The sequence below is a fragment of the Aulostomus chinensis genome, chromosome 12, assembly GCF_037954235.1.
Source record: "Aulostomus chinensis isolate RoL2024-O1b breed Wild chromosome 12, RoL_Achi_v1.0, whole genome shotgun sequence".
NCBI classification, from domain to species: domain Eukaryota; kingdom Metazoa; phylum Chordata; class Actinopteri; order Syngnathiformes; family Aulostomidae; genus Aulostomus; species Aulostomus chinensis.
This window is the reverse complement of record NC_141331.1, coordinates 327241-353435: the sequence shown is the minus strand read 5'-3', so window position 1 is coordinate 353435 and position 26195 is coordinate 327241. Positions and strand designations below refer to the sequence as shown.

General features: G+C 43.3%; 1 protein-coding gene across 1 annotated transcript in view; it reads right to left on the bottom strand.

Annotated features, from left to right (window-relative positions):
• Positions 1-26195, bottom strand: part of LOC147251636 (titin-like) — a 196372-nt gene that overhangs the window by 105859 nt on the left and 64318 nt on the right. Inside the window, exons 76-106 of the mRNA XM_086221099.1 lie at positions 22998-23060; positions 20203-20796; positions 17418-17537; positions 17122-17211; positions 16532-16609; positions 14610-15734; positions 12525-13460; positions 12025-12075; positions 10990-11388; positions 10099-10377; positions 9571-9840; positions 9335-9474; positions 8938-9064; positions 8503-8769; positions 8134-8400; positions 7552-7815; positions 7321-7460; positions 7108-7234; positions 6315-6848; positions 5797-6063; positions 5016-5155; positions 4115-4241; positions 3728-3870; positions 2553-2676; positions 2197-2463; positions 1978-2075; positions 1696-1864; positions 1335-1604; positions 973-1239; positions 607-885; positions 30-438 (exon numbers count right to left, since the gene is read on the bottom strand). Coding sequence (XP_086077225.1) covers positions 30-438; positions 607-885; positions 973-1239; positions 1335-1604; positions 1696-1864; positions 1978-2075; positions 2197-2463; positions 2553-2676; positions 3728-3870; positions 4115-4241; positions 5016-5155; positions 5797-6063; positions 6315-6848; positions 7108-7234; positions 7321-7460; positions 7552-7815; positions 8134-8400; positions 8503-8769; positions 8938-9064; positions 9335-9474; positions 9571-9840; positions 10099-10377; positions 10990-11388; positions 12025-12075; positions 12525-13460; positions 14610-15734; positions 16532-16609; positions 17122-17211; positions 17418-17537; positions 20203-20796; positions 22998-23060 — 8431 coding nt within the window. The remainder of the gene's footprint in view (positions 1-29; positions 439-606; positions 886-972; positions 1240-1334; positions 1605-1695; positions 1865-1977; positions 2076-2196; positions 2464-2552; positions 2677-3727; positions 3871-4114; positions 4242-5015; positions 5156-5796; positions 6064-6314; positions 6849-7107; positions 7235-7320; positions 7461-7551; positions 7816-8133; positions 8401-8502; positions 8770-8937; positions 9065-9334; positions 9475-9570; positions 9841-10098; positions 10378-10989; positions 11389-12024; positions 12076-12524; positions 13461-14609; positions 15735-16531; positions 16610-17121; positions 17212-17417; positions 17538-20202; positions 20797-22997; positions 23061-26195) is intronic.

The window sequence follows — 26195 nt, the reverse complement described above, 5'->3', positions numbered from 1 at the left end:
GAAATCACCTGGGATTTATAGTCCGTTACCTCTGTCCTTCTCTGATCTCTCGTCCATTCCTGTACCACTTAACAGCAGCTTTCTCCTTGGTCAGCTTGCAGGTGAACTCAGCGTCCTCAAACTCAGTGATGGTCTGGTCTTTCAGCTGTGTGGTGAAATCTGTGGGAGCCTCACTGATGATCAGTTCGGCTGCGCATTTGTCTTCACCAACCGTGGCAGTGTACTCGCCCTCATCATCCATGACACAGTCCTTGATGGTCAAGGTGTGTTTGAGGCCGTCAGGTCTGTAGACAATACGTTTGCTGAGTGCCACCTCCTGGCCGGCCTTCATCCAGCTGACTGTCACCTGAGGCCGGTTCACTTTGCACACAAAGCTAATGGTCTTTTTCTCCTGAGTTTCCACATCCTCAATGGGCTCCAGGAACCTCAGCTTTTCCTCTGGGGAGTCACACAATGGAGGATGAGTGAATCAGTTTCGGTTGTGCACCCCACACCACACTTCAACTCACTTCCACCCCAGGAACTTTTATTTGTTTTAACTTTGGGTTCGTCTTTAATGTGTTGGTCAAAGTTTGGTTAGAATTTGTGCATGATGGCAGCACTTACCTGCCACTTTAGCTCTGGCAGTGGACTTGGCCTGCTCTCCTCTCTGATTGGTCAGACTGATAGTGTAGCTGGCCTCATCAGCCTTCTGGGCGTCTCGGATCCTCAGGGAGAAGACGTTGTCTCTCTGAGCCATCATGTACTTGCTGCTTTCAAATATGGTCTCATTGTTCTTCAACCATTTTGCTTTCACTCCCTCCACATTTGTCTCGCAGTTGAAGACAATCTCGCTTCCCTCCTTCACCTCTGTGTCTTTAATTGGTGTGACTATTCGCAGTTTCTCTGCAATCCAACATAAATGTGTCAAAAACAAACTTAGCTAATTTCCTTGTAGTGAAACAAGCTACTTGAAGGACTAAGGACTCATACCAATCACAAACAGATCAGCGGAGGCTCTGACGCTGCCAATATGGGCAGTGTAACCCCCTTCATCCTTCAGCTCACAGTTTTTCACAGTAAGAGCTCTTCTTTTTCCTTCACTAATTATAGTGTACTTCTCTCCATCTTCAACCTCCTTATCACCTCTGAACCACTTCACTTCGTAGGTCTCCTTGGAGACAGAGCAGGCAAACTCAGCCTTCTCACCCTCCACTACCTCTTGGTTCTGAGGCCTGGCAATGAACTCGGCTGCAAGCTCTGGCAGGACGAAGAGGAGGAGAGGAAATGCAATTTCTTAGCTTTTTGCAGGAGCTTTGATGAGTTTGTGCACAGGATGTGATCATGTTTTGTACCATTGAGCGTCAGAGTAGCAGATGTCTTGACGGTTGGGCTCAACCTGCAGTTGTATTCACCAGCGTCTTCCATCCGCAGGTCCTGGATAATCAAGATCCTCTTGCGTCCGTCCATGATCTGCTCATAGCGACCACCCTCGGGAAGCTCCTTGTCTCCCCGGTACCAGGTGACCTCAGCGCTTGCTTTAGACACCTCACAGATCATTTTCACGCTGTCTGTCTCTGTGCCCTCCACACTGGACAGGTTCTTGGTGAACCTGGCAGCCTCCTCTGTCAGAAAAAACAGAACAACAGAAATGACAAAAATTAACCTTAATCCCAAACTGCTAATGCTAACTTTAGAACACGAAAAAAGACTCACCAATGACCGTCAGCATGCCAGAGGTCTTGGCCGTCCTGGCGTCACATTCGTACTCAGCCTCATCATCGAATACAGACTTATGGATGATGAGGATCCTCTGAACTCCTTTAGCGATGATCTCATACTTCTTTCCTTTCCTGATCTCGCTTCCATCCCTGAACCAACGTACCTGTAGGACAGACGGTCAAATGTGAGAGCTGGATGTGTGCTCATCAGGGTGGAGGGCCTAATTGGCAATTAATGCCTCTTGAAGGTCCACAGTTGACAGGCAGCAGGTCTCACCTTAGCGGACTCGCGGGACACTTCACAGGTGAACTTGGCAGATTCCTTCTCTCTGACCTCCACATCCTGCAGAGGCTTTGTAAACTCCACATGAGGAGCTGAAGAGATGCAACAATCAAAACCAACATCCATTTTAATGAAGTTGCTGACAGTAATCACCTGATACATCAGCCAGTTATCATACATGATGATTCTAACAAATCACAAAATAATGCTTACGTGTGACCTCCAGGAAGCAGGACGTTTTGAACTCCTTGGCATCACACATGTAGATCTTGGCATCGTCCAGAGTGCAGTTGTGGATGAGCAGCGCCCTCTTACGGCCATCGATGATCATCTCGTACTTCTTGGTCTTGCGGATCTCCTGTCCATCCCTGAACCAGCGGACCTCTGCATTCTCTCTGGACACTTCACACTCCAGCGTGGCGGTGGCTTCCTCCTCCACTGTCTGGTCCTCCAGAGGTTTCGTGAACTCCACCGGCGGCTCTGAGCGCACACACAAAGTTAGAGGGTTAGAGAGTCCGGAGGAGCAGAAAACTCAGGAAAAGGTTGCGCTGGGAGTCTGAGCACCGCACCTCTGACAATGAGCTGAGCCTGAGTCTGGAAGTCCTTGGCGGTAAGTTTGACCTCGCCAGCCTCCGACAGCTTCACATCTCGAATGGTCAGAGCATGAGCTTGGCCCGCCACTCTCATCTTCACCTTTAGACATAAAACAATATTTATCTATTTCTTGGTGGCTCAGGGGTAGAGTGGCCGTCTAGTAATTGAAGGGTTGCTGGTTCGATCCTCACTTCCCATGTGACCATGTCCAAGTGTCCTTGAGCAAGACACTGAACCCATAATTGCTCCTGATGAGTAGGTTGGCGCCTTGCATGGCAGCCTCCACCATCAGTGTGTGAGTGTGATGAGATGTAAAGCACTTTGAGTGCCACAAAGGTAGAAGAGCACTATATACTGTAAATCGAGTCCATTTCCTTTTTCTCATAAGTTCTTGTTGCTGGGGTTAGTATTTATGAGTGAAAAATGGTTTTTGATATCTGACAGATCCAAGAAACTGTTCGATAATGTTTACTCTTCTGAAATATGTATTTATATATATTATATATACCGTATATACTGCAATTATCATCAGGGAGTGGATTTTCCATCAGTGCGTCAGGTATGTGTTCCTCCAGGTTTTGTGGGCTAATGCTAACCGATGCTAACTGTGAGTGCTGCACATATAAGGAAGGTGCTGGGGCAGTTAGAGATAACCACAGCTGGCTATTTTAAACAGCTGCCTGACACTAATAGATAAAGTGCTTCTCTTCCTAAACCAAGAGAATCTTCTATAAGTAAGTTGCTGAAAAAGACATTTGATTCCGGAAAAACCCTCAAAACAAGGGAACACTATAATGAGAAAATACAACTTTCGTACAAGAAAATGCTTCCATATGAGTATCAGTCAAATGATCAATTGAGATGGTTAACAGGGAATATATTTTCATTAATCTGAACCTCTCACTTCCAAGTTGATTTCCATATCCAGCTCTAGCGCTCCAGATGTTAACAGTTAAATTGAACTCTGGAATTTTATTATCAACTAGAGGCTGAATGGTATCTTTATAGATTTTTGTCGAAAGAAAAAGTGGTTTCGCTTCCAATTGTTACTATAAATCTAACAAATTATTATTAGAAAGTAACTAGAAATCTAAGACTACAAATCAGTTCATCTTAAAAAACATTTTTGTGACTGAGGTCTCTGACTCACCCTGTCACTGGCCTCCATCTTCTGTCCTCTTAGGAACCATTCCACTGCAATGCCTTCATAGGACAGCTCGCACTCGAAGGTCGCTGTCTCTCCAGCTGTTACTGTCACGTCCTTCAGTGGCTGCAGCAGGCCGATAGAGCGAGCTGAAGGAGACCACATGTTACCTTCAGCTGAGCCCAGTTACTGAGGGGTCAATCAGCGAGCAGCCTCCCACTTTAGATAAGGCCTCAGGTCTCCAAAGTAATCAGCAGGCCTGATTGGCTGAAGACTCGGACACAAACAGCAGTGACACAGCACTGACAGGAAGACTTGGAGAACAAGCCAACTGACTAAAGCTTCAAGCATCCACAACATACATGAAAAGATATGATGACAAGATGGTCTCACCTCTGACTCGCAGCTGAGCGTTGGACTTGGCGTTGGCTGCAGAGAAGTCGACACCTCCAGCCATTTTCATATGAACATTATACAGGATCAGGAAGTGTTTGGTTCCCTCCTCCTTGATCTCCACATCCTGGATGGCAAACACATTTACAGGCTCAAAGTCACTTTTATTGATTTCACTTCAGAGGTCAGCTGACAGTTCAAAAGTCAAACATTAATGAACAAAAAAATCCCATCCAGCTGATATAACCAGAGCAGGTGAAGCCTGTATCTGGCTGGACGCTGGTCAGAGAGCCACACATGTGTGTAGTTGTGTCATTGTGTGTGTTCTTGGATGTTCTGTGTTCTATGTTCTCTGTAGTGATTCAGTAATATTAGTCTCTGAAGAGTCCTGAAGCAGCAGAGGACATAACATGGTTCAGCTGAAGCTGTTTTAAATACAGCTGTAATTTTGTCAGGTTTGATTTGTGTATTGGTGGTGCAGTGGTCACCACTGTCACCTCACAGCAAGAAGGCTCCGGGTTTGAGTCCCGGCTCAGGCACGGAATCTTTCTGTGTGGAGTCTGCATGTTCAGACACAGTACTGTGAGCCCCTCAGCGATAGGCTTGGTCTTGCCTAAGAGCTGTAAATCACCGAATCTCCCTTAATGAACCTGGCAGAGGACTCCTCTGTAGATGCTGCACAGTCGCATTTCAACTTTCCACTCAGGTCCGCAGCTACAGATGTTACAGGGCTTGCTGCCTCTGGTGTCACATAAATTAGTAACATTGTTATGTTTTATTAAATTATTAATGTTACTGATGTAATATTCATTATTGGGCCCTGTCCCTCTCAAATACATACATCTTAAAAGTTATAGTTTTGTGACATCGTGACTGATCTTTTTAGTATACTACTACTCACTGGGGACTGATGCAGTGCTTCTCCTTTAAGTTTCCAGTTTCCGTGGACGTCTTCCTCTGATATCTCTGTCTCAAACTTGGCCGTCTCTGTCTCAGTGACCTCCACACTGTACAGAGGACGCACAACCTTGATGTCACGCTCTGCAGAAGAAAAATGATAACAAAGAAATCAGAAATATGGAAGACTGTAAAAGTCCTTCACCATTGTTGAATCTCATCCAGCATTCATCCAAACCTGTTTACAGTAGCAAACTTCAATAATAGCATGCTAACTTGCTAATGGGCTAATCTTATTTATTTCTACTTGCATCCTGAAACAAAAGGAATACAGTCAGCAACAATGGAAAGTATCCAAAGCGTTGGGAGAGTACAGAAGCCCCGGAAGTCCTTCCCCATCATACAGTAAAATAATTAAAGGAGAATTAAGTCCATGCTTCCATTGATTTTCTATTCCACTTATCCATTATGGGTTGTGGAAACTGCCACAAAGAAAAACTGGAAACATTAACACTAACAACTGAGGCCACAATAATGGAGCGTTAGAACTCTGCATACAGGGAATGTCACCTCAGGTCATGAGTCTTTGTTCTTATTGGGATTCAGAGACAGAAAGTTCCATGCATTGAGATCCTGAGGAACAATGTCAGCTTTTAAGTTGAAAGATTCACATTGTGATCAGCTATTTCTTTTGTAAAAGTGGTTTGAATTCCATTACATCCTTCATTCTTTTAATCACTTATTGACCCTTAAACAAGAATCGCCACATAGCTGACTGGATGTACCTTCGATGTTGAGGGTGGCTATGGTTTTGTCCGAGCCGCAGTCACAAGTGTACTCTCCGATGTTGGCCTTCTCTGCCTTCCTAACCATCAGGATACGCTTCCTGCCATCTGTGCTGATGGCGATGTTCTTGGAGGGTGTGATAGCCTTTCCATCCTTGAACCATTTCACATCGCCAACAGCTTTGCTCAGCTCACAGACCAACTTGACCTCATCCCTCTCCACTGCTGTGTAGTTCTGCAGCTTGGTGGTGAAGTACAAGTCACCCTCTGCAGAAAGAAAAACATTATTGGCTCCTAAAATAAGAAGTGACCTTCTACTATCACCTGTTGGGTAAAGATGAAGAAACTGACCATGAGCAGAAATGGCTGTGATCATTAGTGGGTTAATCATCAATCTCCAATAACTTTATTGCTTTTTGATGGCCAGTTAAACATCATTGACAAGAAAAGCAGATTTCAGCTGTTATTTCCTGTTCTAAATGGAACATCAGGCAACCAGTCAGGCTTCAGACACTAACCGATAACGGTGAGCAATGCGCTCACACTCTTGTCCATGGCTTCCACTTTGATCATGGATGTGTCATCAATGGTGACCTCCTTGAAGGCCAGTGTGTGAATTTTTCCCTGGTCAGACATGTGCACCACTTTGCTGGGATGTAGACGCACGTCATTTTTGTACCAGACCACCGTGATGTTTTCATGAGAGAGTTCAACACTGAACTCTGCCGTTTCCCGTTCCTTCACCGTCACGTCCTTGATTGGTTTGATAAACTCAAGGCGAATGCCTTGGATGATGAGTTTACCCGTTGTCCTCTTGTCCTCTGCCTCAAACACGTACTTGGCCTCGTCTTCGTAGGCGGCCGATCGGATCAGCAGAGTGAACATGTTCCCATCTTTGATCATATCATATTTGTTGTCACCCTGCAGCTCTTGAGAACCCTTCAGCCAGCGGAAACTCTTTGGAGTTCTAGACAGCTCCAACTCGAACCTTGCCTCATCCTTCTCAAACACTTGTACATCGCTCAGCGGTGTTAGGAAGTTGAGTGGAAGTTCTGGCGTGAAATGGGAAAAAGGATCAGTTGAATGTTGTTTAACACTCCGATATAATCAGAGAAACTATTTGTGTTTAAAGCGGTTTTAATTTGGGCCCCTCTTTAATCTGCCAGTGACAGAAAAGACAAATAACCACATCTTTCCTTCCTTGAAAACACATTTTGATTGAATTTTGAATGGTTAACCCTCAACAAAAGCCCATATACCAGCAGGTTTTCAAAATTGTTACTCCTGACGAGGATGTCACAGTTTTATTACCTTTGACCTTCAGGTTAGCAGCACACTTGGCATTAGCGGCGGAGTAAGCCACCTCGCCGGTCATGGGGACCTTACAGTTGTACAGGATCAATGTGTGTTTGCCTCCCTCTTCAATGATGTCAATATCCTGCCAATCAAGTTTAGAAACAACAATCAATAACCAAAGTCAACAACCGCAAAGAGTTTATGTGATGGGTCAAAGTCAGCACTGACGGAGGAGGGACTGAGGATGTCTCCGTTCAGCTTCCACTGGCCGTGGACATCATCCTCGGAGATTTCCACCTCAAAACGAGCGGTCTCTCCATCGAACAGCTCCACACCGTAAATCGGTCGAACCACCTTGATGTCACGAGCTGGTGGGTTTCATCATCATCATCATCATCATCACCATCATCATCATCATTTCACACTCAACAATGATGTTGATGATGTTATCATGTTTACCTTCGATACTGATGTTGGCCATGGTCTTGTCAGTTCCACAGTCACATACGTATGTTCCTTTATCACTCTGTTCAACCTTCTTTAGGACCAAAGACCTTCTTGTACCCTCCGACCTCATGACAGTTGTCTTGGAGGCAATAAGCTCCTTCTGGTTGTGATACCAGAGGACGGGGACATCTTTGCTCAGCTCGCAGTCCAGACAGACCTCGTCCTTCTCGGTGGCAGTGTAATCCTGCAGCTTCACCACAAACACAGCATCGCCCTCTGAAACACAGTTGAGCAAAGAAAATGTTAGTCAGGAGAACTGAAGATGTGACACGTGACCTCCGGGAGTGGATCGAGCATTCTGCTTGAATTGTCCAGTCACTGATTTTATCAGCCCATTAAATTATTGTAATCAGCTGTATTATTGCAACCTAACACAAATGGCTGTTACAAAAGTAGCAACTTCAAACAAAGCTACATCATCTGGAAAAATAATACACACAATTTTTTGTCCATCCTACAGTGGTTGTTTAATGTGATTACATGTTGATAAAAACACAAAAAAAAGTGGGAACAGTAAAGAAGGTGATTCGTTACCTATGACCGTCAGTTTGGCCATCGAGTACATTCCTTTGGCCTCTGCCTTAATCTGGCAGGTATCATCTAGAGTCACCATCCTTATTTCTAGAACGTGTTTCGCTCCTTCCACATGTGTGAGCACCGTTCGGCTCATGTGGAGTTTGACTTCATTTCGGTACCAAACCACCGGCACGTTCTCATGACTCAGCTCAAGCTTGAACTGTACCGTTTTACCTTCTTTCACTGTTTGGTCGTGAAGTGGCTGCAGGAAGCTGAGCCTAATGCCTGGAATAGATCAGGTGAGTGCACACAGAGAGTCGTTGCTGCTACTGCCAAGCCACAAACATCCATCATGGAGTGACAACATGAGCGACAGGAAGCACTTACCCTCCACTGTCAGCTGACCTGAAGACTTCTGGCCCAACACTTCAATCGAGTACTGTGACTCATCATCAAATTCACAGCTGTTTATAATCAGCATGTGTTTCTTTCCATCATCAATTATTTCATATTTGGGGCTTTGGGTTATAATCTCTGCCCCCCTGAACCACATGACCTTTGACACATCCTTGGTGATGCTGCATTCAAACTTAGCCTGTTTCTTTTCCGGCACAGAAACGTCCTTCAGCGGGTCAACAAAGCCCATTGGGATCTCTGCGTGATGTGAACGGTTGACGGGTTATTCACAGAAGCAAACACATCCGTCACTTCTCTTAGTGTCTTTGGTCTGCAGCGCCTCAGTTTGTAGGACTGACAGATGCAGCAAATGCAGCAGATGCAACAGATAAAGCAACAGTAAAGCAGACTGTGGTTTCTGCATACCTTTGACAGAGAGCATGGCACTGGTGATGGCGTTCAGAGCCTGATACGACACCTCGCCAGCCTGGTCCAGCTGGACATTCTTCAAAGTCAGAAAACGCTTCTTTCCCTCCGCTTTAATGTCGCAGGTCTGAGGAATCAAACCAACCAATACTTGAAGTCAGAACAGTTGAAAACCTAATTATGTATTGCCCTGAATTTCAGAATCAGAATCGGACCAAAGTTGAAAGCCAAACTTTTGTCTGTTTCCTCTGATATTGAAAGAGAAACCTCCAGTGAGGGAAGTAACGTACATATTTAAAAGCTACATAAAGGCTGGTGATATCTTTGTTTTTGAAGATATTGAGCAAGGATCTTCAAAAGGGCAAATGCATTTGTTAAATGTCGAAAACATACTTACTGGAGATCTGGTCAAGATCTGCCCCTTCAGTTTCCAATCACCAGCTACATCGACCTCAGATATCTCCGTGTCGAAGTGGGCCTCCTCCTTCTCCACCACCTCTACGCTGGATAGAGGCTTCAGGATCTCGGCCTCACGCTCTGGAGAAACAGCAACTGTCAGTCAACATTGCATTGCAGACATGTTCCAGCTGTTCGGACTCAGTCCTCCTTATTTTAGAGCAAGGCCCCACCCACCTCCAAGAGTAAGTTTTGCTGAGTATCTGCGATCTTCTACCTCAACAGTATATTCTGCAACATCATTGGGCTGACAGTTGTTGATGGTCAGAGTCATGTCCGTTCCATCTTTTTCGATCTCAATCTTATCAGAAGGAGTGATCTCATTGTCTCCTTTGAACCACTTCCAGTTGGGGGTGTCCTTGGCAAGCTGACATTTAAACATTGCCTTGGCCTTTGGTTTCACATGCTGGTCTCTCAGGGGCTTCACCAACCAGTCTTTGATGATTTCTGGGGGGGGGGGGGGTCACAGGAGGGTTTTAGGCCCACACATTGTCAACTTTGTTAACTGATTTAAGACTTCAAAGGTGAACCACCAAAAGGAACATGCAGATAATTTTACTTTGCTGAACTAAGATGAATTTGTTGAAAGCTTCCAAGAAAAGGAGGAATTGAATCCTCGAAGGTCTTTGACTCTGATGGAGTTGATTAAAAAATGGCCTGCGAGTCTAAAAGGAAGATTGAACCACCTTATTGCCACCTGCTTACCAATCACTTTAACATTGGTTGTAGTCTTGACATCCTGCTGTCCATCCACCTCACAGGTGTAAGCACCAGCATCCTCCTCAGTGGCGTCCTGGATGGTCACAGCGTGCTGCAAACCAATGATATTAATGGCCACCTTTCCGGCCTTTGTCTTCAGGATAGCGCCGTTTCGCTTCCAGACGACATCCCTCTCTTTGTTGAGCTCACAGGTCAGGTACATGGGCTGACCCTTGATACATGTTGTCTCTGGTTCCAACTCATTCACCCATTTCACAGGCAGCTCTGCACAAAGATCAAGTACTTACAAACACATTTCCTTGAAAAAGAAGCTCAAGTGATGCCTCCAGAGCAAATACTTTAACTGAACTTTCTTATTCAGAAACCTCTCATGATACATTTTATCACAGAACAAAATGTCCCACATACGTCCATGTAGGACAACACTGATGTTGAAGACAATTTAGAGACAAACGAGTAAACAGAGAAGTGCACGTGACATATCCTGCCAATTGCCTGTCAAATCAGGAAAATATATTTAGCCAGTTGTGTTGGTTTTCATTGGCAGGATGAACAAGCAGGTGCACATAGACTCAATTCATAATAAAGACCAGGTGACGACCCTCTGGACTGAGCCATAAAAGAATTTGCTGGGCAGATATTATTGATGAAAACGGGCAATGTGATCATTTATTTTTTGGATAAAGTCACCACACTTTTAAGCGTTGTAATCTAATTGCATACATGCAATGTGTGTGTCCTTAGACATTGGATAGGACATTAGATGGTGCCTGATCTTGAGAGCCTAGGTTAAGTGCCAGGATGCGTTACCAAAATGGCTGCCGAGTGGTAAGACTTGCCTAGAGAAACTCAGAGAGGCCTAACTGAAATTGTTACCTTCAACAATCAGTTTGGCTGTGCAGGATATTTCCTTTCCTGCATTCTTGGCCACACAGGTGTACTCCCCCGTGTCCGATAGTTGGACATCAATAATGTTCAACTTGCGATCTTTTCCATCAGAGGTGAACTTGTGCTTGGGGCCCTCTCTCAGGTTGCTGCCATCTTTCATCCAGGAAGCAATGGCAGTAGAAGGCGAGACCTCACACTCAAACACAGCAGAAGAGCCGATTGACTCCGCCTCCTGCAGCACAATATCTTGAAGCTTCTTGATGAACTTCAGCGGGACGGCTTTGAGCTTGAAGCCCCCAAAAGGATCCTCTGGCGGTGATGGGCCTTTCCCCCCGGGCCTCAGGCCCCGCCCCCGGCCACCATCACCAGGAGATGGGGTTTGTCTTGCTGCAAGAGCAGATACAAAAACTCATCAAGTTAGTTCAAGGTGTGATAGTGAGTGAAGAATCAGTGGATGTTTTTAAGAGCTCGTTCCCACGGTTTAAACTGTTTTACTAAGTAGGTGGTGGACTACAAGTGGACCAAATGTGAAACTGACACGATGACAAAACAAAATCAATATGACACACACAACATGCAAAGACAAAGATGTGTCCAGCAGATGGGCCTCCTGCACGTCACATACCGTCTGGACAGCTACAAGATCAAAGAATCAATCACTCTCTCAATACTTAGTTTTCTACCTCTAAAATTTCTATTTTGTAGAGCAAAACCATCTAAAATGATCAAACTTTGAAAAATGCCTAAAAACTAATCAATTCAATCCTTTATTTGGGGATTATGGACAACAGGTTAAGAACATGACAAAACCTTCATGCCAGCTTTGGGTACTGGTGCATTTCAGATGTTGCTCATCAACAGCTACATGAGAGTTACAAGGTCAAGAAAATAACGCTTGACAAGACTGGGTGCCGTGGCTTTGTTTGGTCTTGTATGTTGACACAGATGCACCACGATTATTTTGAGGACACAGAAAGAATGAAAGCATTAGTAAACATCAGCTGAATTTCAGTGTCCTCTCACCCCCAAATCCTCTGCCTCTGCCTTTTGCTGGTTCCTCTGTTGGCTTTCCATCTGTACAAGGAAAGAAAAGATAAATTTTCTGCCAGAGTTCTCTCTTTGTTCTGGCAGAAACCATAGCGAAGATCTCAGAAAGGCTCACAGCAAACTTGCTAAAACCAAGATATTCTTTTGCAGCTCATCAGGTTGATGGAAGATGGTGTGACATGTTCAACTGATCGATGAATAAAGGATTAAGATGATCACACACAGATGGAAGCTGATGAAGTTGTGAGCAGTCATGAACACTGATGACACATTTCAGGACACACATTGTGTGATGGACAGGCATGAGAACCAAAGATGGATGGTGACTTGACAAAGCAGACAAACATGAATACGTGAGCTATGAACTCATGAGTGATGAAAAAAGGAGGTGATGAGGATTAGATGATTCAACTTGAATGGGATGAGGGAGCTCCAGTCCAATTCATTGGATGGGCAATTGCCAGACTTCACCTCACCTCGTCTGGCATCAGGCATGCCTGGGGTCTCCAATGCCTCATTCACCCTTTCGCCTTCCCAGTCCTCTGATGGGACCAGCTCCCAGCCCCAGGCCTCCTCATCGATCTGGCCATCACTCTCTTCTACCTCCTCTTCAAACACCTCCTCCTCCGGCTGGGTGGGAACCTTCTTCATCTGCACAGACCCAGGAGAGACCTCTTTTGCCAGGGGAATCCTCTTTTCTGGTTCTGAGGTTTCCTCAGGAGAAGGCTTCATTTGGACCTTTTTGAGACTCACTGCTTCAACAGAGTCTTTTGGTGAAACAGATTTTGGAACCTTCATGGTTTTTTCAGGGGTTATCGTTTTCTGAATGGGGACTTGTTCTAGCTCCTTTGGTTTTACAACCTTAGGTGACAGCATCTTCCTCACTTCAACCTTCTTGAGCTGCTCCATGGGTGTGGCAGCCTTCTCATCTTCCACCTTGTCTCCACAACCTCTAGGAGACGGAGTCTTTTTTAGTTTGACACCCTTGAAGAGGGTATCAGGTTGTTTTTGTGGGATCCCTTTCTCAGCTTTTGCTTGTGGAATCACCTCTTTCTTTCCGGGTGGACTTGATGTCTTAGGTGGAACAGTCAAACCCTCTTCCTCCTGGGGTTTCTCGTCCTCTTTTTCAGGTGTCTGTTCCCTTAGTACCACAGGAGATTTATCTCTTGGAGATGGCCTGGGTTCAACAGGTTTCTTTTTCTCTTCCTCTGGGACATACTCCAATGTCTCTTTAGCTTTGGTTTTGGACACTAGTTTGAAAGGCTCCATTTCTTTGTCTTTCCCAAGAGTGGAGATTGTTTTGGGTTCGGTATGCAGGCTGTTTGATGCTGTGGGCTCCTCTTTTTTGGATACTTGTTCAGCCTCATTCGTCTGTTGGTCATCTTGGTCTTTGCTGATGTCAGGACTGGTATCTGGATGTGTCAGGTGAGTTTTTTTGTCTCGCCTGTATTTTGCAGCGGTGGTGGGTTGATCTCTCTGTGGTTTCTCAGGTCTCTCAAATGAAATACACTCAGTATCAGTGTTTGCCTCATTATCTTTCTTTGCTTGTGGGGGCTCAGCTTCCTCTGGCTTCTCTAATTTTTTAAATGGTGTCAGTGTCACCATTTCCTGCTCCTCCTCATTCTTTGCCAGTTTTTTTATTTTCTTTTTAGATGAATCTGGCTCAGCTTCCTCATCTTGTGCTCCCATAGGAGTTTTTGTCCATCTTGTCTTTTCATCTTCTGTCTCAAGCTGTTCTGGTCCCTTTCTGTAGCCCAGCTCAGGTGTCTCTTCTTCTGCAGTGAAGATTCGTTCAGTTCTTCCGAGGGTTATTAACTCCCGGTCTTCTCTGTCATGAAGCTCATGGACTGTCATTTCTGTATCATGATGCCTCGTCACCTCAACTTGGTGAGTTATGACCTCCTTTTCAGTCTCTTTTGGTTTGGGTGGCACCTTCTTTAATTTGATCTTTTGTGGTTCTTCTTCTGGTTTCCCAGAGCTTTCAAATGGTTTTAGTTTCAATAACTCTCTCTGCTCTTCTGTCTTTGCTAGTTTTGTGATTTTTTTCTTATCTGCAGGTACTGGCTTAGGTCCTTTCTCTTCCTGTGGTTTTGGGGATCTTGTCCATTCTTTCTCAGTTTCCTGGACAACTGTAATCCTTTCAGGTTCCTCCAAACAGTGTAACTGGGTTGTCTCTTCTTCTGCAGTGAAGATTCGTTCAGTTCTTCCGAGGGTTATTAACTCCCGGTCTTCTCTGTCATGAAGCTCATGGACTGTCATTTCTGTATCATGATGCCTCGTCACCTCAACTTGGTGAGTTATGACCTCCTTTTCGGTCTCTTTTGGTTTGGTTGGCACCTTCTTTAATTTGATCTTTTGTGGTTCTTCTTCTGGTTTCCCAGCGCTTTCAAATGGTTTTAGTTTCAATAACTCTCTCTGCTCTTCTGTCTTTGCTAGTTTTGTGATTTTTTTCTTATCTGCAGGTACTGGCTTAGGTCCTTTCTCTTCCTGTGGTTTTGGGGATCTTGTCCATTCTTTCTCAGTTTCCTGGACAACTGTAATCCTTTCAGGTTCCTCCAAACAGTGTAACTGGGTTGTCTCTTCTTCTGCAGTGAAGATTCGTTCAGTTCTTCCGAGGGTTATTAACTCCTGGTCTTCTCTGTCATGAAGCTCATGGACTGTCATTTCTGTATCATGATGCCTCGTCACCTCAACTTGGTGAGTTATGACCTCCTTTTCGGTCTCTTTTGGTTTGGTTGGCACCTTCTTTAATTTGATCTTTTGTGGTTCTTCTTCTGGTTTCCCAGAGCTTTCAAATGGTTTTAGTTTCAATAACTCTCTCTGCTCTTCTGTCTTTGCTAGTTTTGTGATTTTTTTCTTATCTGCAGGTACTGGCTTAGGTCCTTTCTCTTCCTGTGGTTTTGGGGATCTTGTCCATTCTTTCTCAGTTTCCTGGACAACTGTAATCCCTTCAGGTTCCTCCAAACAGTGTAACTGGGTTGTCTCTTCTTCTGCAGTGAAGATTCGTTCAGTTCTTCCGAGGGTTATTAACTCCCGGTCTTCTCTGTCATGAAGCTCATGGACTGTCATTTCTGTATCATGATGCCTCGTCACCTCAACTTGGTGAGTTATGACCTCCTTTTCGGTCTCTTTTGGTTTGGTTGGCACCTTCTTTAATTTGATCTTTTGTGGTTCTTCTTCTGGTTTCCCAGAGCTTTCAAATGGTTTTAGTTTCAATAACTCTCTCTGCTCTTCTGTCTTTGCTAGTTTTGTGATTTTTTTCTTATCTGCAGGTACTGGCTTAGGTCCTTTCTCTTCCTGTGGTTTTGGGGATCTTGTCCATTCTTTCTCAGTTTCCTGGACAACTGTAATCCCTTCAGGTTCCTCCAAACAGTGTAACTGGGTTGTCTCTTCTTCTGCAGTGAAGATTCGTTCAGTTCTTCCGAGGGTTATTAACTCCCGGTCTTCTCTGTCATGAAGCTCATGGACTGTCATTTCTGTATCATGATGCCTCGTCACGTCAACTTGGTGAGTTATGACCTCCTTTTCAGGCTCTGGAATTTTCACTGGAACACTCTTGAGCTTCATGACAGATGGCTCTGGTTCCTTGTCTTTGCATATTCTGGTGAATTTACTCTTCATTTTAGCTGATTCTACTGGTTTTGCCTCTTGAACAGGAATCTTACCCATTCGCTTTTCTGGTGGCACTGTGTTTGTAGCAATAAACACACTTCTTGTGACAACCACAAATAGACTCACAAACACTCAACATTTCAACTTTCTTAGGGACAACATAAGTTGAACAGTAAGAGATATAAAACTTTAATGAATTTAGCAACTAATCATGAAATGTTTCTGATTATTAAGGCACATCAACTTATGTTTATCTACCTTTGGTTGGTCCAGGAGCTGCAACAGGTTCCTTGTCTGCAAGAGTTTGAATAGAACTGATATCAACACACATATTACACACAGTGTTTGTAAAGGGTGAAATTGTGCAGATGTTTGTATGTGAACCCTCTGACAGAAAAGATTTTTAAAAAGAGTATTTAGATCTCATACTACTTTGAAAGATTCACTTGGGTACACAGGGTGTCAGAATAGAAACAGAAACAGGCTGACAGATTTAGATGGAAAAGGCATTTCTTAAATCAAAGCTCAGATTGCTCTGTGTTAAGATGCCCAAGTGACAAGCGCACCCACGTCTGTAACAGTCAGAAGAGAACATGACCGAGCCAAAGAAGAGATTTACCTTCCGGTGGAAAGAATTCCTCCAAATCAGGAGATGGTTCAGCCCTTACGGCTGGTAGAGAATGTTTCTTCTCTGCTGGTGCAACTTGAGCTACAAGAATGCCAACTTGTTGAAATCACTGGCTAAGCTCTTGTGAAAACAAGCTATGACTTGACCAATAGACAGAATTCTGACTGTTGTCGAAACCAGACATTTTTTAAGGTTAGACAAACAGTAAGTCAAACATCATGGATAACAAACAGAAGATGCTACCTGTAGTAGGAAGGGCTTTTTCTGCTGGTTTCTTTGCTGTCGGTGGAGAGAATTTCTTTTCCTCTGGAGTGTGAGACACTTAAGGGTACACAAACAAACAAGGGTCACATCCAGGAGATACAAAACACCAAAATAGACGTGAGAACATTAAAAACAGAAAGAATGAAGAATAGTGCTTGGGGATAAACTCACAACTTCAAAGCACATAAAAGAATCTGTTCCTGACAACATGAATCATTGAAAGAGTTTAACACAGGTAAAGGACAGTATTCTTCACGATCTATAGAACCGAGTGAAAGGTACTAAGACTACCTGCAGGGGGAGTGGAAGGCTTTGGTGCTGGTGCAGAAGGTTTCTTCTCCTCTGGATGAGACACTTTAAAATACAAGATGCTGCGATCAGACCAAGACAACATGAAGGTCCATCATGCCTCACAGTTGTAATGACATTGAAGATACATAGACAAGCAACAGCTTCAGTTTCAACTGAGAAAAAAAGACAGTTGATCTGGCTCATCTGGACCATACAGCAAACAAAACAACAGAAAAAAAGATACATTCTTCGAAACAACGACAAGTGAAAAAAACTACCTGAGGGAGGAGACACTTTCTCTGCAGGAGCAAGAGGAGTGGAAGGCTTTGGTGCAGGTGCAGAGGGTTTCTTCTCCTCTGGACGAGATACTTTAGTAAAACACAATGGGAATGTCATGACCAACAAGTGATCAGTTCAGTCAAAACAAAACATTGAATAACAAGGCCAATCCAGATGATGGAGGAAAGCTGAAGTACAGAAAACAGACCAGACAATAGATGAACCAAGACGAAAAATGAGTGGGAAGAAAAAAATCAACTATCAAAGATGAAGAAGCACAGAGTGATATGACTACCTGCAGAAGGAGCAATTGTCTCTGAGAGAGGAGGAGGAGGGGGAGGGGGAGGTGGAGGTGGAACTGGTGGCGAAGGCTTAGGTGTTGGTGCAGAAGGCTTCTTCTCCTCTGGAGGAGATACTTTGGGAATACAAGATGCCGAGATCACAACAGAGACAACAACAAGGTCAGACAAGACTTTATAAAGATGGGAAAAGAGCAGATCCCAACTGACAAACACGAGTAAAAGAAATGACAAGAATGATGAAGGAAATGACACAACAGGGAGGACATGAAGGTAAGACAGGTTGTTTGTTCAACAGTTTAACAGGTAGAGGAGCAGTGCCAGCACTGTATGAAGACAACTGGACACTAAGAGAGGGTTAGCACACAGGACAACACGTTGTCTTATTATTCAAGAGCATGTATAAAGAGGTGTGAGTATGACACACGGGAGATCTTAAGAGGGTTGACCTGAAGGTGATCATAAGAGGAGTATGTACAGGTATGTGCAAATAATACCTTTGGGAAGAGTTTGCTGCTCAATCCTCTGTGTTCCCTTCTTTAATCTCTTGTTAACTTCTAATAGTGACGGCTCAACTGTTCCTGTTCCTGTTCCTTCAGGAGACATGACATCACCAACTTCTCTACATGCAGAAGCAGCAGGTTTCCCAGTGGGAATGATCTCTCCCTCAGGGGGAGGGGGTCTCTTCTGTAATGTAACTTGTGATTTTTTCAACATAGCTAGTTTGTCTTTAGCTGTGGCCCTCGTGGGGATAGCCACTTCTTCTGGTGGAAAGTCATCAGTAAGAACAACTGCCTCTGCAATGTCTATCTTTGTGGGTACAACAGTGTCCTCTGGTGGCTCTTGTATTGATTTTACAGGTAAAGGAGGTGGAGATTCAACAGGCGACCTTTTTTTGGATTGGACCATTTTTCTCTCAGGAAACACATGTTCTGACACAACAGGTGCAACGTCTTCAAGAGACATTTGCTTGATTCCTTCAAATGGAGATTTCTTCTTTTTTGGTTGCACCACTTCTTTTTTGGGAGGAATACCGGTCATGGAATGGGAAACAGCAGTTTGGGTCAGATTTTGGGGTATGGCTTTTTGAGGTGGGAGAGAACCTGTGTCCTTATGGGAAAAAGTCATGGACCTTTGAGATGTAATTTCTTCCACTTCAACTGAGGCAGCCTGCTTCAAAAGAGGTACACCAGCTTTCTCTGAGATAGCCATCTCTCTATATGCATCAGGTTGGATGAGGTCCAACTCTGGAGAGGCACTTTCTTCATCAGGAACTCTATCTTCAGCACATATCGAAACTTCTGTCTCCATAACTACTGGCTCTTTCATGAAAGTGGAAGAAATATCAGATTCCTTGAGTTTCCTTTCTTGCAAAGTCTTCTTGCGAGACAGTGTCTCTTCTTTGGAAGGGAATCCATCCTCTTTCTTCATTGGACAAGTCCTGTCAGCTGAAAGTGTGCTGTCCTTTTTTGATGGAGGAGGGAAAACATCTGGAAAGTCAGATATCTGAAAGGTCTTTTCTTGTTTCTGTTCTTCATCAGATGGCTCATTGTCCTTGTGAAGTTGCTGAGTGTCTTTAACCTCATGGTCCTCACTTGACCATGAAGGAACATCCTCCTCTTCCACTACAAGAGACATCTGTTGTCTTGTCATGCTTCTGGAGGTGGTTTCTTCTGTCAAAAGTGATTTCCAGTCCTCAACTCCTTTTCCAAACATCCTGTCCTTCTCTTGACTACGTTCAAATTCTTCTGCCATAGGGAGTCTTTCTCCAAGACTCTTCATAAAAGATGCCCTTTTGTCTTCACCGGCTTCAGTTGTTTTCTTGTGCTCAGCCTTCCCAGGAACTGAGGACATATTCAAGATACACCCAATATTGAAGAATGGCACCATGGAGCGGTGGCCAAGAGGAAAAGGACATAAAACAAAGACAAAATAAAAACATAGATTTTAGTGTGGTATGTCTTCTAATGTGATCCGCATATCATAATCATACTGCCTGGACAGGGGATTCATGACCTTCATGTGGTGTGGTATCTTTACACTTAGACAGGATCTCTATATGTCCAGAGGGAATAACCTCATCTGCTTAGTAAGTGCACAGGACAATACATAAATATTTCAGGTAAAACGATTTGTAATTGTGGTGAAAATTCCTATAAACAAGCATTGGTTCCAGAATACCTTTGACGGGCTTTTGTTTAGCTAGCACTGCTGTTTCCTGTGGTTTCTTCCTCTGTTTTACTGTTTTGATCATTGCTATTATGCAGTCAACAGAAAAGATGACAGTACAGACATCAGGACTAACACTGTTAAAGAATTAGCTTCAGAAATCACAGAAAAAACATATCAACAGAAAGTTAGAGAAATCAAGATGGGAATTAGTCATACAAAACTCACTCTCAATTTTGATAACATATCTACCTTGTTGTTGAAGCTTTCTAGTCTGAGGAGTTTGTTTTGGTCTCTCTGAATCTTGTGGTAGTCTTGGAACTGGTTCTTCTGTTTCTAACTTTGAAGTCTGTAGAGTATTCTTTTGTTCTGCTGGAAGTCCTGCAAACATTTTTTGTACTGCCGGAGTTTTCTTTGGCTCCTCTGCCATCTTTGGTTTCTCTGAAACAACCTTCTTTAGTCCCTCAGAAATGCTTGCTGGTTCTTGCAAGACGACCACTGGTTCATCTGGTGTCTTTGGAACTTTTGAGTGTGCATTTGAAGTCTTCTTTGCTTCTGCAGGAGCCCTCTTTGTTTCCTGTTCAAACACTTTTGTTGTCTCTGGAATAGTACTGGTTATTCCTTGAATGCTCAGTTCTTCCAGAACCTTCTTTTGTGCTACAGAAACCTTTTTTGTCTCCTCCGCTACATTTGCGGGTTCTTCTAGTATCATCTTTGATGCCTCTGGCACCTTTTTTAGTTGAGCTGGAACCTTCTTTGGCCCTTCAGGAACCCTCTGTGTTTCCTCCAGCAATTTCTTGGGTTCTTCTGGTATCTTCTTTGGTGCCTCTGGCACCTTCTTCAGTTGAACTGGAACCTTCTTTTGCACTTCAGGAACCCTTTGTGTCTCTTCTGGTACTTTCTTGGGTTCTTCTGGTATCTTCTTTGATGCCTCTGGCACCTTCTTCAATTCATCTGGAACCTTCTTTGGCACTTCAGGAAGCCTTTGTGTTTCTTCCAGTACTTTCTTGGGTTTTTCTGTTACTTTCTTTGGTATATCTGATGCCCTCTTCAGTTCTGCTGGAACCCCCTTTACTTCTTCAGAAATCGTCTTTTGTTCTTCCATTATCTTTTGGGACTCCTCTGGCATCTTTCCTGACATATCTTGAAACTTCTTTGGTTCCTCTGGTTCAGTGCTGTGCCTGGATGGTTTTGGTGTTCTTGGTTCTGGGACAGCTTAAAAGAACATTTATTTATAAGACATTTATCCTGCTAACTACATTTTGAAAGAGTAACCCAAATGTGCAAATCGCACTCTAACGAGTGCTTAGCACGTTCAAAAATATTCAAAGAAGGCCTTTTGGAAAGATTGCATTTCAGACTTGAAACCAGTTCAAAAGGCAAACAGAAATGAAAACTGACAGTACAAGAAGCAACATAAAAGAGAAAAGCACAGTAAAAGAACCTATCAAGAGAGTCTTGTCAGTACCTTGAGGTGAAAGAGCTGCAGCCTGAGGGGGGAGAATCTTCTGTGTTGATAGTTTAAGAGCTGGTTCCTCTGGTCTGGGTACAGCTGGCACTTTAGAGAAGATTATGAGTAGTTTAAGCCCGTTACAGACAACAGCTCACATGAAATCAAAGATTACGCTCCTGGTGAGTGTGTGCCAGTGAAAAAAATCAGCATTACCATAAATGATGTGAAAGAATAGAAAACAATGAAGAACTTCACAAGTCAGTACCTTTGGTTGGATGATCCTGGGTTGTCACAGGAGCAACCTTTGCTGCAGGCGGCTGAACCATAGGCCCCTCAGGCTTTGGTGCATCAGCTGCTTTAATTAATATTTTAGATTTTAGGTGTCATGCCAATATTACGGTGCACTCTACCGAGTGCTTAGTACAAAGACATGAAACACAACAGACAAGCCACGATGTGGCCTCGGAACTTGAAGCAAGAGAGAGAGAGAAAGAGAGAGAGAGAGAAAGAGTCTTCCCAGTATCTTTAACTAAAACCCCTTCAGTTTTTGGCAAAGTTATGGCAGTGAATGGCTCCAGCTGGGGAACATTGAATACATCTTTTAAATATGTATTTTTATGATCAAAGTTTGTCAATGGACAAGACTTGAACTCCTGAGCCACTGCAGCTTCAGTATTAGTTTATAGCGGGGTTAAAGCCATCCTTTTCACCTTAGATCTTAAGAGGTTAGCAGAGTGAGATCTGCACAAATCTGCCATATCAGCAGTTACAGATCAGAACAGCACAAACAAAGCAATAAACTGCAAAGTAACTAGGTCTGTCCAGTTGAGCAGCACTTAAGCAAAGATTTGTCTACTGTACCTTTCTCTTTAGGACGTTCTGCAGTTTTCCTTCCGGGTTTAACTTCCAGTGCCTCAGGTTCAACTTGAACTTTTACAACTTTCGGCTCAGGAACCATTTTTGGCTCTTTTCTTGGTTCACGTTGATAAGGTTCAGGAGTGACCTGTATGGGACCTATTTCCTGTTCAGGTTCCGGTCTGGTGTGTATTGTTGGTTCTTCAAGGTTAACAGAGAAATAGTTCTGTGAGTCAGCATGGTGCAGCCAGCATTAAAAACTCAGAGTCAAAAGAAGGAACAGAAGGGACAGAAATCAGACATATGCAGTATAAATGCGACAGACAGTTAAGACACATCAGGACAAAGCTGAAAACACGGTGGAGACAACAATCAGTTAAACCCAAGATCCAAGAGAAGCCTTAAGTACGAAATAATCTTAGAATGTGATTAGAGGAAAGGCTCCAAAGTGTCAATGAGATTTCACACGAATAATTGCTACTGTTGGACAGTCATACAAAAGAAACAAGACAACATTGTCAAAATGTACTAAAAAAGTACTAATGTTCATTCTGGAATAAATGAAGGAAGGCATGTGATTCTGTTGAACTGAATGTCAAAAATTGATGCAGAGTAATTTAATAATTTGTAAAGATATTCACAGTTGTATCACAACTCAAAATCACAATTTTATCTTATGCACACAAAAAACATTGACGTTGTGTGTTTTGTTTGATAAAATCTGACTTAATTACTCGTCGTTTTTAAGAATATTTTTTAAGTTGTGTTATAAATGAAGAATGTGAGCCAATAAAGACTCTAATATTAAAAAAAAACCACACACCCATCGATCACAAACAGGATGCGGATATCAACACGCCATCAATATTACCTTCAGGGTACGTAGGTCCCTCCCACCGAGGCACAGCAACAGTTACTTCGGCCTCCTGCTTCTTTGCTTCTGGTACTTTAAAATATCATCAATGATTCAGTTTTCTGACTAGAACAAATGCTAGCATGAAGGACTGGACAAGATGATGGAACAAGAGGTTTAGACACATGGACTCAAGGTTCCTAAATACAAAGGTGTTACGGAAGTAATGGAAGTACTAGCAGATACCTTTGAGGGGAGCAGGGGGTGGAGCTGCAGGTTTCTCCTTTTGTCTCCTGTAAACTTCAGGAACTTGAAAGATGAAGAAAGTTGTCGTTAAAGCTAGAATGGCCAGGCTCTACGGTCTAGTCTACGTTCTGCCATCTAGTAAAGCTCCAACGAAGGTTAGTGAGACCGTAAGAGACAGACAAGAATCCACTCAGGAAGTCAGACGAGGACAAGTTAAGGTCAAGAACAAACATGAATGCACAAACATTCACATCTGAATGAAGAAAAGCTTGGAAGCATCAGCTGGTGTTTGAAGCATGTGGACAGACATGGTGCTGGAGGACCAGTGGGCTCGCTACACTACAGCCAACAGCCCCGACTGACAGCGCATTTACCTTCAGGGGTTTCTTCTCTCATCTCAAACTCCCTCCACTCAACATATTCTTCAACAGGTTTTCTCTCTTCTGGTGAAGGAGACAAGTGAGCTTAGACACATTTGTTGACAATAATAATGATGATGATGAAGAAATTCAGCCTCAGAATCTAAAATCTAACACTCCTAAAATGAGATGAGGGTTTACTGCACAAAGAGGAAAGATGAGGGTTTGATAACAGCGCTGATGGGCGGACATGTAAAGGACAACGGAGTGACAATGCTGATACCTGAGACAGAGGAGGACAGAACAGACACCATCTCCTCTTCAACTGTCGGACCATCAAAGGATAATCACGTTAGACACTTGTGGCTATTTTACCATTCAGGTGGGAAACCATCATTTTACGGCTGCCATTAATCTCAAACATCCTGAATACATATTTAGAGGTTTGATTCACTGAAGCCAGGAAGTACCAGGAGTAAAATTCAGACTTGAATGTCCAAATTACTACTTTAGTTCTAGAATGAAAAAGAAAATGAAATGGAATTTGATGTGTGAGCTTTAAGTTGAATTGTCACACTCCATGACTCTTAATCTGGAGTATTCATCTGAGAAGATGAATCTCATAACTTTGAGATGAATTTCAGAAATTAATCTGATCGTTTCTCAAAGACCTGCATGTTTGATTTCCTGAAAGACATTTGGATGGACAGTTCCAGTTCCTGTTGACTTGTTAGGAGGGATGATGGTTTCAGGTCAGAACGGTCACAGCGTCATTCAGATTGCTGGTTAAATGATGATGATGATGATGATGATGATGTTACTTTTGAGGATGAAGGAGAAACTGTCTTTTTTCACACAATCAGCAAATTCAAACAAGTCAGAGTTGCATCTGAGAAGTTAGTAATAATTTATTATTTGACAAAAAGATTTGTACCTTTGACTTCTGTTCGTTCTTCATAGTGATAAAACTCTGTTGAATCTTTTGGTAAAAATGTGGTACAGGGAGATTTTTGTAAATGACACCATGAGAGCGAAGGTCAGAGGATGGTTCTTCAAGTTCTGTGAACCAGACTCACCTCTGATAACCAGAGACGCTGCTTCAGGAACCTGAACCGATGAGTCTGGTACATCTGGAGATTTAGCCATAAAACCAGTCATCAATATGGAAATTCATGGAGATGTTTGAAAATACAGCTCATACTAATAAAATGTGCTGTGATGGTGAAGCTTCAAGATGTTGCTTCATTTCATTAATTCAAACAATTTTCTTCCTGGATGAAGAGAACGTTGCCTTGTCGTCTGAATTATAATTTTACGGCAGTTTCTGCTTTGATAGCGCCACCTTCTCACTTTTCATGAGAGTTCCAAGTTTTTTCTCCCCTTCAAACTTTGATTTCTTTTTGCAAAGAAAACAGTGTAGAACAGTTTTTCCTCACTCAAATGCTTCTGTGTCCCTTTTTGAAATGTAACATTCCCACAAGCCAAGCTACAGCGTAGAACATGGGAACAGTTGTGATGCTGTTTAGTCCTCATGGTGCCACAGTAGGAAAAGGCTGATCCTCTGGAGAGCATGAAGCTTAAGCATCCATGTCATTGTGACTTTGGGGGAAAAAAAAATTCTGATTTTGAATCTTAAGCTTGGGATTTTGATGTTTCTGCAAGTATTTCATTTTTCCACATCAGAAATGCTAACTTTGACATGATTGTGTTGCCTTGTTACTTATTCAAATATTCACCCAGAGGAATACTCCCTAAACCAGATGTCTGTGTAGGTTTCATCCAGGTCATCGTAGATCGAAGCGAAGTAAAATCTGGTCAACTGGACGTAAGTTTATCTTGAAGACGTTTCACCTCTCATCCGAGAGGCTTCTTCAGTTCTAGTGAAGAGTGTGGAAACTCCAGCTTATAAACCTGTGTGGGAGTGGTCAGTGCTATTGTGGTGGAAACGACCCTCCCGAGACTCACCTGGCCTCCCCAAACGACAGTCGTTGTGAGGTGTCAGGGAGTTTCAGGGGTGGTCGTTAGGGAGTTTCACCGACCACTCTGGTGCTAATGGGCTGTGCTGGCAGCAGCACGCAATCGCTGAGTAAACGCCTGACAAGACATCGCAATGCTGTTTACATTTGTATTTATTGCAAAAACATTAAGTTAAAAAAGGGCTGCACGGTGGTGCAGTGGTCAGCACTGTGGCCTCACAGCAAGAAGGTGCCGGGTTCGAGTCCCGGCTTGGGCACGGGATCTTTCTGTGTGGAGTTTGCATGTTCTCCCCGTGTCTGCGTGGGTTCTCTCCAGGTACTCCGGCTTCCTCCCACAGTCCAAAAACATGCAATTGGGGACTAGGCTGATTGATTCTCTAAATTGACCGTAGGTGTGAGTGTGAATGGTTGTTCGTCTCTCTATGTTGGCCCTGCGATGGACTGGTGACCTGTCCAGGGTGAACCCCGTTGACGCTGGGATAGGCTCCAGCCCCCCTGCGACCCTTAATGTGTAGGAATAAGCGGAAGATGACGATGGATGGATTAAGTTAAAAAATAATCTGTTAAGATATTGCATATTCTTTAAATATAAGGATAGTTTAAAATTTCACCGGTAAATTAAAAAAATGCATACATTTAATTTACTTTCAATCCAAGACAATAATATTGAACAAAGTGGTTTGAAGTTAATCATGTGCTAAGTGATGAGTCCTAACCCAAAAAGAAGTTTTGGTAGTGACATCAGAATGCAGAGCATTTAGTTTTCTGATTTTAAAAATAACTATTAAAAAAAATGTATTCAAAAGTGATTCCCATGTATGAATAATGAGTCTAAAAATATCATATTGTCGTATATTTTATTT